This window comes from Bos indicus x Bos taurus, chromosome 26 (genome assembly GCF_003369695.1).
Source record: "Bos indicus x Bos taurus breed Angus x Brahman F1 hybrid chromosome 26, Bos_hybrid_MaternalHap_v2.0, whole genome shotgun sequence".
Taxonomy (NCBI): Eukaryota; Metazoa; Chordata; class Mammalia; order Artiodactyla; family Bovidae; genus Bos; species Bos indicus x Bos taurus.
In genome coordinates this window covers 19,218,915-19,234,515 of record NC_040101.1, presented here as the reverse complement: position 1 = coordinate 19,234,515, position 15,601 = coordinate 19,218,915, and the positions used below count along the sequence as shown (strand labels likewise).

Genomic DNA, 15,601 nt, shown 5'->3' with positions numbered 1-15,601 from the left:
ATGGTACTCTTCCTCTGAACATGTGGGTATCAGACTCCACCCAGTAGAACAGAGCATCACCCTGGACCATCAGTGTTACCCAGCTGCGAGACATGTTTTTAAAAATGTCTCCTGAAGGCAATTTTAAGACATAACATATAAAATATTGATATATGTAAAGCAATATGCAAAATTCTCATGAATTATAAAAGATAGCAAAAAATTATGAAACTGGTGTTTCCCAAAGACAGACATTTAGTCTCCTTTGTCAACAGGCATATTTTGGTGGGAAAATTCAGTTAATACTACTCTCGTCTGACTCTTGTTCTACAAGAGAAGAAACTGAGGCCCTAACTCACATGGAGAAGAGGCATCAGAGGCTGGTCTGGAGCCCAGATTTTCTGACACTGAGCTAGACTGATGCTTCCACACAGCTTCAGCTCAATAGACACTCACCTTTAAGGAAAATGGTTGTGCAAAATCCACTCTGACACATCCGTAGTTTTTTCGTAACATTCTGATAACGCCTCTTGCTATGCTCCAGAGGCTCTCATTCTTCTTGGGTTTTCCCTAGTTTGCAATTTTGAAAGAATAGTATGGTAAGCAACAAAGCTAACAAATATGCAAATATTATTATCCAAAGATAAAGTTTACGAATTTTTTTATGGAAACTGAAGGTTTATCTGGAAAAATAATGAACGAAGGAGGAAAATACCTATCCATTTGCTGAGACCTGTCAGAAAATGTTGAGCATTCAAAGATGCTAAAAGATGTAATGATATTATTGCGAAGGTAATTTGGCCAATGAAAAAGGAAACATTTAACACAACTTCTTTTAATGCATTGTTTACATCATTCACAAAAATACAATTGCAAACTACTGAAGGGTAAAGATGACATAATGGCCTGAAAATCTGTTCTACATTCTCAGATAAAATCAAAGAGACCACCTTATTGTGATCTGATGATCCTGATGGTCCAAATTCAAAACATTAAGCAACCAAACACCAAATTCAGCCCCAGAGTGCATTCAGTGAGTGTTTCCTGAATATTTAACATGCATAAGGCACAATGACAGCTGTAGAATGGACACAGGACTCAAATATGACATCATGAGACCCCATCAGGGTGCGGGAGCATATGTTCAGGATGCGCACAGGCAACACAAGGAGGGGGTCTCACAAGAGAGATACAGATAACTATCCAGGTCTATCACTTTATTTTTTATTAGGAGTCCTTGAGTTTTTAGTATGTTTTGAGCAATAAGCTTGACCTAAGTACCATGACCAGGACTTTCACACTAAATAAGAACAAAACTAAACCCCTCTGGAACTTGCAAACTGCTGGGGGGAACAGTAAGTTGGTAAAACCATTCTGGAAAACTGGCAGCAACTACAAAACTGAATGTACCTATGCTTTATGATCTATCAATTCCACTGCTAGGTACATACTCAACAAAATGCATACATATGGTCAAGAGAAAGGTTTAAGAATGATCACAGCCAAAACCAGGAAACCAAACCTTTTTTTCAACAGTAGAATATTCATACACTGCAATATTACACAGCTATGACAATGAACAAATTCTAACTATCTGTAATAAGTTGTTGCTTGAGCAAAGGCAACCAGAGACAAAAAGTCCACACACTACATAATTCCATTTATATAATGATCAAAAACAGGCAAGTCAATCTATTCCGTAAGAAGTAAAGATAACCGGCTACCCATGAGGGGACAGCAATGAGAGAAGGGATAAGGGGGATTTCTAGAGTCCTCGACCTCAGTGCGATTATGTAGGTGTGTTCACTTTGTGCTAATTCAAGCTACACGCATATGATGGATGCATTCTTTCATAACTGTTCAACAGAAAGTTCAACAAAAAAATCACTGCCACTTTTTAAATTAACTTGTAGCTGCTTTGCCAACATGATCCCACCAATTCTTCAGGTTTAACTTAAAACTCTACACATAAGCAACAAGCTCTGACTACACCAAGCCACATATACCCTTCCCAGGGCAAAGATGGTAACTCAGTATCAAGTATTCTTTCATTTCCCAACTCTATGACTAAGGCTGGTGTTGATTAATCTAATGGCAATTCCTCCAAATGCAGGAAGACACATTAGCACTACCAACCAGGCTGCGATAGGAGATGAAAGCCCAGCCTACCATGTCTAATAAAATTAGACAGTACCAAGAATATTCTCAACTAATTCTAAAAGCACTTGTCTAAAAGCAAAAGGCTAAAAAAGCAAAGATGACTTTTGTGCAGGTGGTCTTCTTACCAGTTGTTCGCCATTGTAATGACCTTCAATAATGCGATCGTAAGAGATCCCAACAGGTATTATCAAGATGTCTGGGATCGTATTGGTGGACAGCGTATCTACCACAACTGACAGAAGTCCTGCCCGAGCACAGGAGATTTTTCCACTTCTTGAGCGTGTGCCTTCCAGAAAAATCTCCAAGAACTGCTGCTGTCGCAGTAGTTCAACTATATGCTGGCATATAAGAAGAAAGGAAAACATGAACTCATGAACTCAGAATAAGCTCAGCAAAGTCAAATCTTAAAAACAAAAAACCCTTAAAATTCACTACAGACAAAATATTTTACACAAATAATAGCAAAAGAGCATCTCCAATGTTATATTTTGATGATAACAAAAAGTAATCGGCAAACTCATACCCAAGCAATAATCATTGAAATAATTACTCAGACAACTGTTTTTTAAAAATCTCAATCAAGTCTCTCTTTCTTCTGCTATAATCACTACCATAACAACTTTAAGGATAATTAGAGATTACACATACCCCATGGAGTAAAGCTCTATAGAGAATATCTTTCCGTCCATCTGGCGTCTCATCTAGCCTCCGTCGTATGAAAAAGCCTCCAAGCTTATGGATCAAAGTACTATAAATTTAAGAATGCATTAATTTAAAAAAAAATGTAAAAAGAAGACTCAAGTTCCAGTGTGGATATAAGCCACAGGTGTTGTTTGAGCTGCTGATTATGAAAATCTGGACATTACCCATATAGTTGACACATTTCTGTCATTTACATTATGCATTAGCTTTCAGAATGTCGCTGTGTATAATGAAGCTCTGTTACATCTGTTATATGCCAAAAGGAGTTTCCATGATACATTACCCTGCAAAGGTGCTGGTACAGATTTTAAGAGGATTATAAAATACTGCTCAATTTTAAAACCCTATCCAGGGTCTCAAGACACTGATCTTTAGACATCCCCAAATTTTCCTATGGCACATTCACTTCAAGATGAATGTGATATTAAAAAAGCTCCTTTGGGGAAATTTTCTCAAATAAGTTATTTCTTAGAGAGTATCCCAGTGAGATAAGGATAAGTTTATCAAACTGGAACCAAGCATAACCATCCTCCCAAAGCATGAAATAAAAATTTGCTTCATTTACGCACACATAGAACAAACAATTCTTATAACCCCATGTCTCTGCCTACAAAACTGATGAATTATTTTGATAGGAGGCAGAATTTTTCCAATACTTGTCAACCTTTCCAAGCTCAGAGCCTCCTCCTCTGTTCAAATAGTGTGATATTAATGTAAATATTAATACACAGTTTTGGCACCTTCTATAGTCAGCAGTCCATTCTGAAGGAGATCAGCCCTGGGATTTCTTTGGAAGGAATGATGCTAAAGCTGAAACTCCAGTACTTTGGCCATCTCATGCGAAGAGTTGACTCATTGGAAAAGACTCTGATGCTGGGAGGGATTGGGGGCAGGAGGAGAGGGGGACGACAGAGGATGAGATGGCTGGATGGCATCACTGACTCAATGGACGTGAGTCTCAGTGAACTCTGGGAGTTGGTGATGAACAAGGAGGCCTGGCGTGCTGCGACTCATGGGGTCGCAAAGAGTCGGACACGACTGAGCGACTGATCTGATCTGATAGTCAGCATAAGGAGGACAGTAAGATATCCCTGGAACTTAATGTCTTTGAAAGTTAACTTAACTCTCTGAAAGTTAAACTTTGCAGAACAAATTCTTAAGGAGATGAACCATCCACAAAAATAACCCCTCCTGAAAAGTGCTTTGTGACTGTACAGACTGACATGCAACAAAAGAACACTGCAAATAAACAGGTCAGATTATTTAGAGTCTGTCATAGCTGAAGGAATAATAAGCTAACTGGCACAGAGGTCACGAAAAGGGAAGAAATTACCAGTGTTTATTAGGCAATTCCCAGAGAGCCACCTTGAGAACCAATCCAACATAGAGGGAATGAGGACATAAATTGTTCTGATTATAGAAGACGCAAACTATTATGGGCAAGGCTCTCTAGAGCCCAGATGAAATAGCCCTCTTCATGCTCAGTCTATGCCTAAACACTTTTTGGAAAAAGTGAAAGTGAAAGTCGCTCAATCATGTCCAACTCTTTGTAACCCATGGGCTATACAGCCCAGAATAATGGAGTGGGTAGCCTTTCCTTTCTCCAGAGGATCTTCCCAACCCAGGGATTGAACCCAGGTCTCCCGCATTGCAGGCGGATTCTTGACCAGCTGAGCCACAAGGGAAGCCCAAGAATACTGGAGTGGGTAGTCTATCCTTTCTCCAGCAGATTTTCCCAACCCAGGAATTGAACTGGGGTCTCCTGCATTGCAAGAGGATTCTTTACCAACTAGTTATCAGGGAAGCTCCCTTTCAAAAAAGACATATTTTTTGATGACTTTCTAATTCAACTTTCCAGGTTCCTTGATGCTAGGAAGAGGTATCCATGAGGAAAAGCATAGATATTCTGATCCTTGGAAAAGCATGATACTTGGAAAAGTCTGTACCATCATATCACAGTGGATTAGAGTTAGCTGTTTGTCTATATTCCCCACTGTTTTATATGAACTATTTGAAAGCAAGAACTATGTGTCTTATTCACCCTTGCCTGGAGAACATGTGGGCAAGCATCGGCTGACTGCACGTATGAATGGCTTCTCTTCACTCATGTGAGTCAGATTAGCTACAGAACTCTGAACCGAGGGAATTACGAAGGAACTCCTTGGACTGTGAGGCTGAGGATCAGACTCCCTGGCATGCAAAGCAGTGACCGCCCCCTTGTGAGGCCCTGCCTGCATGACCCGCCAGCCTGCTCCCCTCGGGTCACTCTCACACTCATCCTCCTCTCGCTCTCTATTCCTCACACAGCTGACCTGAGCGATGCTTTGTGCTCCGAAGTTTGAGACTAAACACTTCTCAAATCTATGACCGCTTCTCTGAGAGAACTATTATACCTTTAAGCCTTCATCATCTTTTGTCTGAACTAATACAGTCAGAATTGATCTAAGTGTTAGTTGCTCAGTCTTTTTTGTACTTTTCAAATTTCCCACAACATGCATTCTTTTAAAATAAAGCTAAAAATCCTAATGTCCTCATTACAATAAAATGTATCTAAAGTTGTAATAGAAAAATAAAAATTCAAAACATAATCTTCATACCTTAACTTTCAAAATAAGGTGATCTTACCTGAAGACGGGGATGTTGAGATTATTGCCTGAAGCAATGTACGGCGCTTTGATGTTATGGCAGAAGAGAATGAAAGTGAGCAGGAGATAGTCAATGTGTGATCTATGAACTGGCAGAAATATAAGCGGCAAATTCATCTAGCAAAAGGAAAGATGCCAAATTTAAAATTAAAATGGAAAATTGAATTACAAATTCAAACACTAGCTAATTAGTGACTCATTCTGTAAAAACATTTTTCAGTAAATAAGAATGGCAATTAATATTTCAATTATATATTATCTAGCTAAAAACAACTGCAACAATGAAAAATAATCAGGGAAGAAAGAGAGCAATCAAGAATTCAAGGTGACTCCATCATATATCTTCTGAGAGGAAGCCCTAATTATATAAAAAGAATGTAGGTTTTGGACACAAGGTTGGTTTGGTTTGAAATTCTAGAGAAATGACTTATTGGCCATAACTTGGGACAGTTTCTTAATCTATATGTGCCTTTATTTCCTCATTCATAAAATAAGGACTGTTCTATCTGATTTTCAGAATTATTGCAAGGTAACTTACAGAAGGAATCCTGCATGTTGCTGACAGGTCCTTCTTTACACCACTTGTCCCCCCAGATACAAAGCTACTGTAGTTATCTCACATGGGGGAAACTTGCAAATGTGTGGGACTGCACAAGAGTATACAAAAAAACATTCCCCCAAAATTCCAAAATCACTCTGCAAAATGTGGAGAGAAAAGAATGATAGATTCCCATAATTCTTGCCTCAGTCGCAGCTTTAACCATCTCAAGTTGACCCTTGTGAATCTGAATATTCCAAAAGAAGCTGTTGAACAGTTTCAGCAGCACCCATCCAGTCAGTCTGAAAGGAAGTTTAAAAAGTTTTTTAATGTATACACATATTTATATATATACACATACATAGTTTGACAGCTATCTACCTAAACTTTTGAACCTAAAACCTAAGCGTGATTGTAACTGACTTCATGTTATGAGCACATGTGCGTGTATATATGTGAATGTGTACATCTGAATTGTGGACTTAAAGAACTGATTTTACATACGTACTACTCAGAAGCATCCATTTATTGTGTACTAAAATCTTATATTTTACTCTACTTGCATAATTTATACTTCAGAAGCTATAGTCAAGCAAATAGTTAGGTGAGCAGAGTGATCCCATTCCTGAATACAAATCACTCCCTTTAAGACATAAGTACGTGCAGATTCATCAAGAAAAAAAGAGGGTGGGCTCAAATAAATAAAATTAGAAGTGAAAAATGAGAAGTTACAATCAACACTACAGAAATACAAAGGTCATATGAGATCACTACAAACAACTGTATCCAAATACTGATAAAATGGACAACCTAGATGAAATGGACAAACTCCTAGAAATGTACAATCTCCCAAGACTGAACCAGGAAGAAATAGAAAATATGAACAGACCAACTACCAGTAATGAAACACAGTCAGTAATAAAAAAAAATTCCAGCAAACAAAAGTCCAGGACCAGGTGGCTTCACAGGTGAATTCCGCCAAACATTTGTAGAAGAGTTAACACAAACCTTTCTCAAACCATGCCAAAAAATTGCAGAGGAAGGAACACTTCTGATTCTGCCCATCCTAAGAGGGCAGCATCACCTGATAGCAACACCAAAGACATCACAAAAAAAGAAAATCACAGGCCAGTATCACTGATGAACTAGATGCAAAAATCCACAACAAAATATTAACAAACCAATTCAACAATACAGTACATTAAAAGCATCATATACCATGAAAAGCAGAATTTATCCCAGGATGCAAAATGATTCAACATCTGTAAAATTAATGTGATACATCACATTAACAAATTGAAAAATTAAAAAAAAAATATGATCGTCTAAACAGATTCAGAAAAAGCTCCTGACAAAATCCACCATGCATTTATAATTAAAAACTTTCAACAAAGTGAATACAGAGGGAACATACCTAAACATAAGAAAGGCCATGAATGACAAGCCCGTGGCTTACATCAGACTCAACGGTAAAAAGCTGAAAGCGTTTTCTCTAAGATCAGGAACATAACAAGAATGCACTTTCCTGCCACTTTAATTCAACACAGTATTGAAAGTCCTGGCCATAGCAATCAGAAAAGAAAAACGTATGAAAGAAATCCAAAGTGAAGACAGCCTCTTGATGAAGGTGGAAGAATAGAGTGAAAAAGCCAGCTTAAAACTCAACAATCAAAAAACGAAGATCACAGCATCCGGTCCCATCACTTTATGGCAAATAGATGGGAAAACAATCAAAACAGTGACAGACTTAATTTTCTTGGGCTCCAAAATCACTGCAGATGGTGACTGCAGCCATGAAATTAAAAGATGCTTACTCCTTGGAAGAAAAGCTATGACCAACATAGACAGCATATTAAATAGAAGAAACATCACTTTGCTGACAAAGGTCCATCTAGTCAATGAACAGTATCAAAAGGCAAAAAGATATGGCACTGAGAGATGAACTCCCCAGGTCAGTAGGTGCCCAATATGCTACAGGAGAAGAGTGGAGAAACAGCTGCAGAAAGAATGAAGAGGCTGAGCCAAAGCAAAAACAACACCCACCTGTGGTTGTGGCTGGTGGTGGAAGTAAAGTCTGATGCTGTAAAGAAAACACTACATAGGAACCTGGAATGTTAGGTCCATGAGTCAAGGTAAACTGCAAGTGGTCAAACAGGAGATGGCAAGAGTGAACATCGACATTTTAGTAATCAGTGAACTAGACCAGGAGCTGACTGTGGCTCAGATCATGAATACCTTATTGCCAAATTCACACTTAAATTGAAGAAAGCCGGGAAAACCATTAGATCATTCAGGTATGACTTAAATCAAATCCCTTACGATGATACAGTGGAAGTGAGAAATAGATTTAAGGGATTAGATCTGATAGACAGAGTGTCTGAAGAACTAAGGATGGAGGCTCGTGACATTGTACAGGAGTTAGTGATCAAGACCATCCCCAAGAAAAAGAAATGCAAAAAGGCAAAATGGTTGTCTGACGAGGCCTTACAAATAGCTGTGAAAAGAAGAGAAGCTAAAGGCAAAGGAGAAAAGGAAAGATATACCCATCTGAATGCAGAGTTCCAAAGAATAGCAAGGAGAGATAAGAAAGCCTTCCTCAGTGATCAATGCAAAGAAAAAAATAGAGGAAAATAACAGAATGGGAAAGACTATAGATCTCTTCAAGAAAATTAGATACCAGGGGAACATTTCATGCAAAGATGGGCTCAATAAAAGACAGAAATGGTATGGACCTAACAGAAGCAGAAGATACTAAGAAGTGATGGCAAGAATACACAGAAGAACTATACAAAAATGATCCTCATGACCCAGATAACCACAATGGTGTGATCTCTTACCTAGAGTCAGACACCCTGGAATGCAAAGTCAAGTGGGCCTTAGGAAGCACCACTTTGAACAAAGCTAGTGGAGGTGATGGAATTCCAGCTGAGCTATTTCAAATCCTAAAAGATGATGCTGTGAAATTGCTGCATCCAATATGCCAGCAAATTTGGAAAACTCAGCATTGGCCCCAGGACTGGAAAACGTCAGTTTTCATTCCAATCCCAAAGAAAGGCAATGCCAAAGAATGCTCAAACTACAGAACAACTGCACTCATCTCACACGCTAGTAAAGTAATGCTCAATATTCTTCAAGCAAGGCTTCAACAGTATGTGAACCGAGAACTTTCAGATGTTCAAGCTGGATGTAGAAAAGGCAGAGGAAAGTGAAAGTCACTCAGTCATGTCTGACTCTTTGTGACCCCGTGGACTGTAGCCCGACAGGGACCTCTGTCCATGGAATTCTCGAGGCAAGAATACTGGAGTGGATGGCCATTCCCTTCTCCAGGTGATCTTCCTGACCCAGGGATTGTACCTCAGTCTCCTGCATTGCAGGAGGATTCTTTACCATCTGAGCTACCAGAGAAGCCCAGAAGCAGAGGAAACAGAGATCAAATTGCCAACATCCACTGTATCATAGAAAAAGTAAGAGAATTCCAGAAAAATATCTTCTTCTGCTTCATTGACTACATTAAGCCTTTGACTGTGTGGATCACAGCAAACTGTGGAAAATTCTTCAAGAGATGGGAATACCAGACCACCTTACCTGACTCCTGAGAAATCTGTATGCACGTCAAGAAGCAACAGTTAGAAAAGGACATGGAACAACAGACTGATTCCAAACTGGGAAAGGAGTACGTCAAGCCTATATACTTTCATTTTGCCTATTTAATTTATATGCAGAGTACCTCATGTGAAATGCCAGGCTGGATGAAGCACAAGCTGAAATCAAGATTGCTGGGAGAAATATCAATAACCTCAAGATATGCAGAAGATACCATCCTTATGGCAGAAAGTGAAGAGGAATTAAAGAGCCTCTTGATGAAAGTGAAAGAGGAGAGTGAAAAAGCTGGATTAAAACTCAACAATCAGAAAACAAAGATCATGGCATCTGGTCCCAACACTTCATGGCAAATAGATGGGGAAACAATGGAAACAGTGACAGACTTAATTTTCTTGGGCTCCAAAATCACTGCAGATGGTGACTGCAGCCATGGAATTAAAAGATGCTTGCTGCTTGGAAGAAAAGCTGTGACCAACCTAGACATCATATTAAAAAGCAGAGATATTACTTTGCCAACAAAGATTCATATAATCAAATATATGGTTTTTCCAGTAGTGATGTATGGATGTGAGAGTTGGACCGTAAAGAAGGCTGAGCGCTAAAGAACTGATGCTTTCAAACTGTGATGCTGGAGAAGATTTTTGAGAGTCCCTTGGACTGCCAGGAGATCAAACCTGTCAATCCTAAAGGAAATCAACTCTGAATACTCATTGGAAGGACCGATGCTGAAGTTGAAGCTCCAATACTTTGGCCACCTGATGTGAGGAGCCAACTCAATGGTAGAAGGCCTGATGCTAGGAAAGATCGAGGGCAGGAGCAGAAGGGGTGAGAGAGGATGAGATGGTTGCATGGCATCATGGGCTCAATAGACAGCTTGAACAAACTCTGGGAGATAGTGAAGGACAGGGAAGCCTGCGTGCTCTAGTCCATGGGGTCATGAAGAGTCAGACAAGACAGAGCAAGTGAATAACAACAAAAAATGAAAAGGAAGTAGTGAAACCATTACTGTATGCAGATGACAAAGACACTAGGGAAATCCTAAAGCCATCCAAAAACTACCAGAACTCTTCGATGAATTTGGTAAAGCTGCAGAATACAAAATTAATATACAGAAATCAGGTGCATTTCTATACACTAACAACAGACTATTTGAATGAAAATTAAGCAAACAATCTCATTCACAAATGCATCAGAAAGAATAAAATACCTAGAAATAAATCTAACTAAACAAGTATAATACCACACTTGGAAATATATAAGACACTCATGAAAGAAATTGAATATGACACAAGTAGATGGAAAGATATACTGTGTTCATGGACTGAAAGAACTAATATTGTTAAAATGACCATATATCCAAGGCAATCTAGAGAGTCAATGCAATCCCTATCAAAATGCCAAAGGCATTTTTCACAGAACTAGAATAAGTAAGTCTAAAATTTGTATGGAAACACATCTGAAATAGCCAAAACAATCTTAAGAAAAACGAAAGTGGAAGCATCACGCTCCCCGATTTCAAACTATCCCCCAAAGTTACGGTAATCAAGACAGACAGCATGTACTGGCACAAAAACAGATGCATAGATCAATGGAACAGAGAACCCAGAAAGAAACTCACACTTGTATGGGCAACAAATTGGTGACAATGGAGGCAAGTATGTACAATGGGGAAAAGAGTCTCTGAACGGTGCTGGGGAAACTGGACAACTACATGCAAAAATCAAACTGGACTACTCTCTCACATTATGCTCAAAAATAAATTCAAAATGGATTAAAGACTGAAATCTAAGACCTGAAACCATAAAACTTCTAGAAGAAAACATAAGCAATATTCACTTTGCAATCAGTCAGTAATTTTTTTTTGGATACGTCTCTTCAGGCAAGGGACACAAAAGCAAAAATAAAGAAATAGGATTACATCAAATTAAAAAGCTTTTTCAGAGTGAAAAAACTCTCAACAAAACAAAATGGCCACCTATTAATGGGAGAAGATAATTGCAAAAGATATATCTGATAAGGGGTTAACACCTAAATAGACAAAAAACTCAAACAAGACAATAACAACAAAAAACAATCCAATTAAAAAGTGGGCAGAGGATCTGAATAGACATTTTTCCAAATATACACAGATGGCCAACAGGCAGATGAATAGATGCTCAACAGCACAAATCATTGGGAGTATACAAATCAAAACTATAATGAGTTATCACCTCACCCATCAGAATGGCTGTTATCAAAAAGACAATAAATAACAACAAGTGTTGGAGAGAATGTAGAGAAAAAGGAACCCCTGTACGTGGCTGGTGGGAATTTAAATTGGGGCAGCCACTATGGAAGACAATATGGAGATTTCTCAAAAAATGAGAAATAGAACTATCATAATCCAGCAATCCCACTACTGGATGTTTATCTGAAGAAAATGAAAACACTAATTAGAAGCCATATATACACCCTTATATTCACTGCAGCACTATTTATAATAGCCAAGATGTGGAAGCAACCTAAGTGCCCATCAATAGATGAATGGATAAAAAAGATGTGGTGTGTACACACACTCAAAAATGTGCAATGGATTATTACTCAGCCATAAAAAAGAATGAAGTTTGCCATTTGTGACAATATGGCTGGACTTATGCTAAGTGAAAAAAGTCAGACAGAGAAAGACAAATACTGTATGATTACACGTGGAAACTAAAAATCAAGACGAAACTATAAACATAACAAGACAGATACAGAAAAAAACAGGTGGTTGCTAAAGGAGAGGCAGGTGGGGAGGTAAGAAATAGGTGAGGGAGATCAAGAGCTACAAGCTTCAGTTGTAGAATAAATGAGCCACAAGTATGAAATGTACAGTCTGGGGAATTTAGTCAATAATGTAGTATCTGTGTGTGTTGGCAAATCATAACTAAACTTATAGTGGTATCATTTGGAAATGTACAGAAATACTGAACTACTAATGTTGTGTAACAGGAGCTGGTTACACAACATACAGGAGCTGTATGGTGTGGTAGATCAATTGTACTTCCATGCAAACTCAGAAAAAGCGGTCAGGTTTGTAGTTACCAAAAGGTGGCCCGGGGGTAGGAATTGGATGAAGGTAGTCAAAAGATACAAACTTCCAGCTATAAGATAAATAAGGACTAGGGATATAATATACAACACAATAATATTAATTAACACTGCTGTGTGTTATATAAGAAAATTGTTGAGAGTAAATCCTAAGAGTTCGCATCACAAGGAAAAAAAATTTCATTCTATATCTTTAATTTTGTATCAATATGAGATGAGAAACGTTCAGTAAACTCATTGTGTTTTCATAGGGGATGTGAGTCAAGTCATTATGCTGTATACTTTCAACCTACAGAGTGCTGTCTTTCAGTTATATCTCAATGAAACTAAAAGAAAATAAAAAGACACGAGCATGTGAAACCTAACTCACAACTAGTATAGAAGGCAGCAGCAGTAATACAAGAGCTGCTATCAACTGACAGAGACTGAGGTACCCTGAAGCATCCCAAGCGCCACTTCTCCTGAGAGTTAAATAAGAATATATGGAGGAGTCAGTTTTTAACATCAGAATATGTTAAAAACCTCTTTTGGACCAAGAGCAGTATATTAGGAAAGTCCAATGGTTCCGTCCTATCTGATCAAAACCAGATGACCCCTGATTAAAGTTTTTTGCTTTGCCTTTTAATACCTGATCATTGCCGGTGAAACGGTGGCAACCATTTCTTGAAGGATCTTTCTGGCTTTCTTTTTCACTTTATTCACAGCTTTTGATTGCTGCTGAGCAGAACCATCAGGGTTTAATTCACCAGCCACTTCTGCAATTGCCTCTTGTACTCTGATTTCAAAATGGAAAGACAGACAACGTAACTGGCTCTATGCTACAGTCTGTATTATTTTATAAACTACAGATACAAATCACAAAGCAACCAATACAATACTGTAAAGTTAAAAAATAAAATAAAACAAATCACAAAGCAAAATATAGTTTCTCTTTTAAATGTGATAACACAGAAGAATAAACTCAAGTTAGAAGTGCTTTCTTTGGCTGTTTATTCAATATCAAGTATATTATATTCCTAAATCAATGACTCCCTGAGGAAGCTGGAAGGCATATTTAAAATTTTAATTCAAATTCACTGGGTAACAACCATGTGAATTTAAATGTTCCAGCTATGCTGTGAGGGACACAAAGTTACACTCTGGCAGAAGGGAAGGAAAGAAAGATTATCCTTCTAGATATGTAATTCAGAGGTACCCCAAACCCACTGCCAAAGTAACATAATTTTTTCTTTTACTTATTATTCATTTATATTATGACTCTATGAGTGGGATATCTGCAAAACTCTCTAGGAGGGATTGAAGGTGGACATAAATAGTCACAAGCGTTTTCCAAACCAAGTCAGTAATTTTAAAAGGCACAGCTTTAGATTTAAACAGCACAGACCAGTAAGCTATAAGGTAAAAGGGAAGATTTAACCCAATCTTGTAAATCTCCCACATAACTTAGGGAAGAATGCATGAGGTTTAAACCTCCTAAAAATAACTTCTAACATCCTAGTTACAAGTCAAAACATCTGGATGAAATGAAACACACTTGATGGGCTTTACCTAGAAAACAGAATACAGAATAATCCAAAGGAGTTTCTCAAACAACTGTTTTTTTCTTTTCACTGCTGCTGATTTTAGAATAATGTACAGCAAAACTCCCCATCATTCATTACTACAAAAAGACCGATTCCACAGGACTCTGAAATACCATCCCTAAGCCTATCCTTGAACAGCATTTATATCAGTATGACCAGGAATGCTTTCACAAGTAATTCACGTAGTTATTACACCACCATGATCAACTATTCACTTGTTCATTCAGTAAATATCAAGGTACCTACTACACGCCACTACTGCTCAGCCCTTAACAACTGTACCACTGGGTTTGCATTTCTAAGCATTTTTCAATCCACTCTGGTCTCCAGCTCCCCAAATCCAGATAGGTATCTAACACGGGCCACAGCAATGCGGTGGAATAGAGATCAACCTTCACCCAAACTCCCACAGTTTAATGATTTCCCCACTCCATCAGAGTTCAGGTAGGTCTCTCCAATTTTTAATCAAGATCCTCTGAGGGCAAAGACAATTACTTTATTCTCTTCAAATTTCTAATAATGCCTTTCTAATAAAACAATTTGTGCCTACGTGCTTAACAATTATTTGACAGAAATATGAAATGAGCTTCTCTTCTGGCTGTAAAGTAGGAATTGCATGGTCTCCAATATTCACATTACAGAACACTTAACAGAGAACTCTGGAAATATCTGCCTATCTGAATTCCAGCTCGCCTTTCATATTAGAACCCCATTCCACTATTCATGCATAAAACAAGGCTGCTCTTCCCACATGGCACCAAAACCATCTGTTCTCTTGCCTTTCCTTGCTTTCTTCTGGAGCTATAACGTTTAATGTTTGGAAACACAAACTGCTCTTGGGACAGAGTCCCAGAGAAACTAAAGGTTAATAAAGGAAATTACTTCCCCACTCCCATCCCTGCCTTTCCCCCTTACAACAGTATCCCACCCTTACCGACTGCTGTTCAGCACGTTTTCAGTTACGTTGGTGGCAAACATGCCTTTATGGACATCTCGCTCTTGAATGAAAAGCACATAAGAAAGACGTCTTGCCAGCCACCCTCGGTGCCTGCAACATGAAAACGATTTAGCAGAGAAGTACTCTAGGAATACCTATTATTCAGAGGCTTCCCTTTTGTAAAAACAAATCCTCATTTCACCTGTTCCAGAGATTTAGGGTTTTCCTGTAGCAAATTCTCCTTAGTAAGTAGTTCAGGATGCTATGAAGACAGTTTTATTTCTTTTCTTTCATGTACTCTCAGCTAAAATTTAAACTTGGAATTTGTGTATCAATGCTTGAATAGTATTGCTCTGCAAACTAATAATCCAAATATAAAAACAAA

The 15,601-nt window shown here is 38.3% G+C and overlaps 1 protein-coding gene across 6 annotated transcripts in view; it reads right to left on the bottom strand.

Moving 5' to 3' along the window:
* GPAM (glycerol-3-phosphate acyltransferase, mitochondrial) overlaps positions 1-15,601 on the bottom strand; it is a 67,524-nt gene that overhangs the window by 17,635 nt on the left and 34,288 nt on the right. For all 6 annotated transcript variants that reach the window (XM_027528588.1, XM_027528587.1, XM_027528583.1 and 3 more), the window contains 7 exons: positions 15,214-15,327; positions 13,325-13,471; positions 6,230-6,326; positions 5,467-5,603; positions 2,788-2,887; positions 2,265-2,477; positions 436-549 (listed from right to left, as the gene is read on the bottom strand). In XM_027528588.1, coding sequence (XP_027384389.1) covers positions 436-549; positions 2,265-2,477; positions 2,788-2,887; positions 5,467-5,603; positions 6,230-6,326; positions 13,325-13,471; positions 15,214-15,327 — 922 coding nt within the window. The remainder of the gene's footprint in view (positions 1-435; positions 550-2,264; positions 2,478-2,787; positions 2,888-5,466; positions 5,604-6,229; positions 6,327-13,324; positions 13,472-15,213; positions 15,328-15,601) is intronic.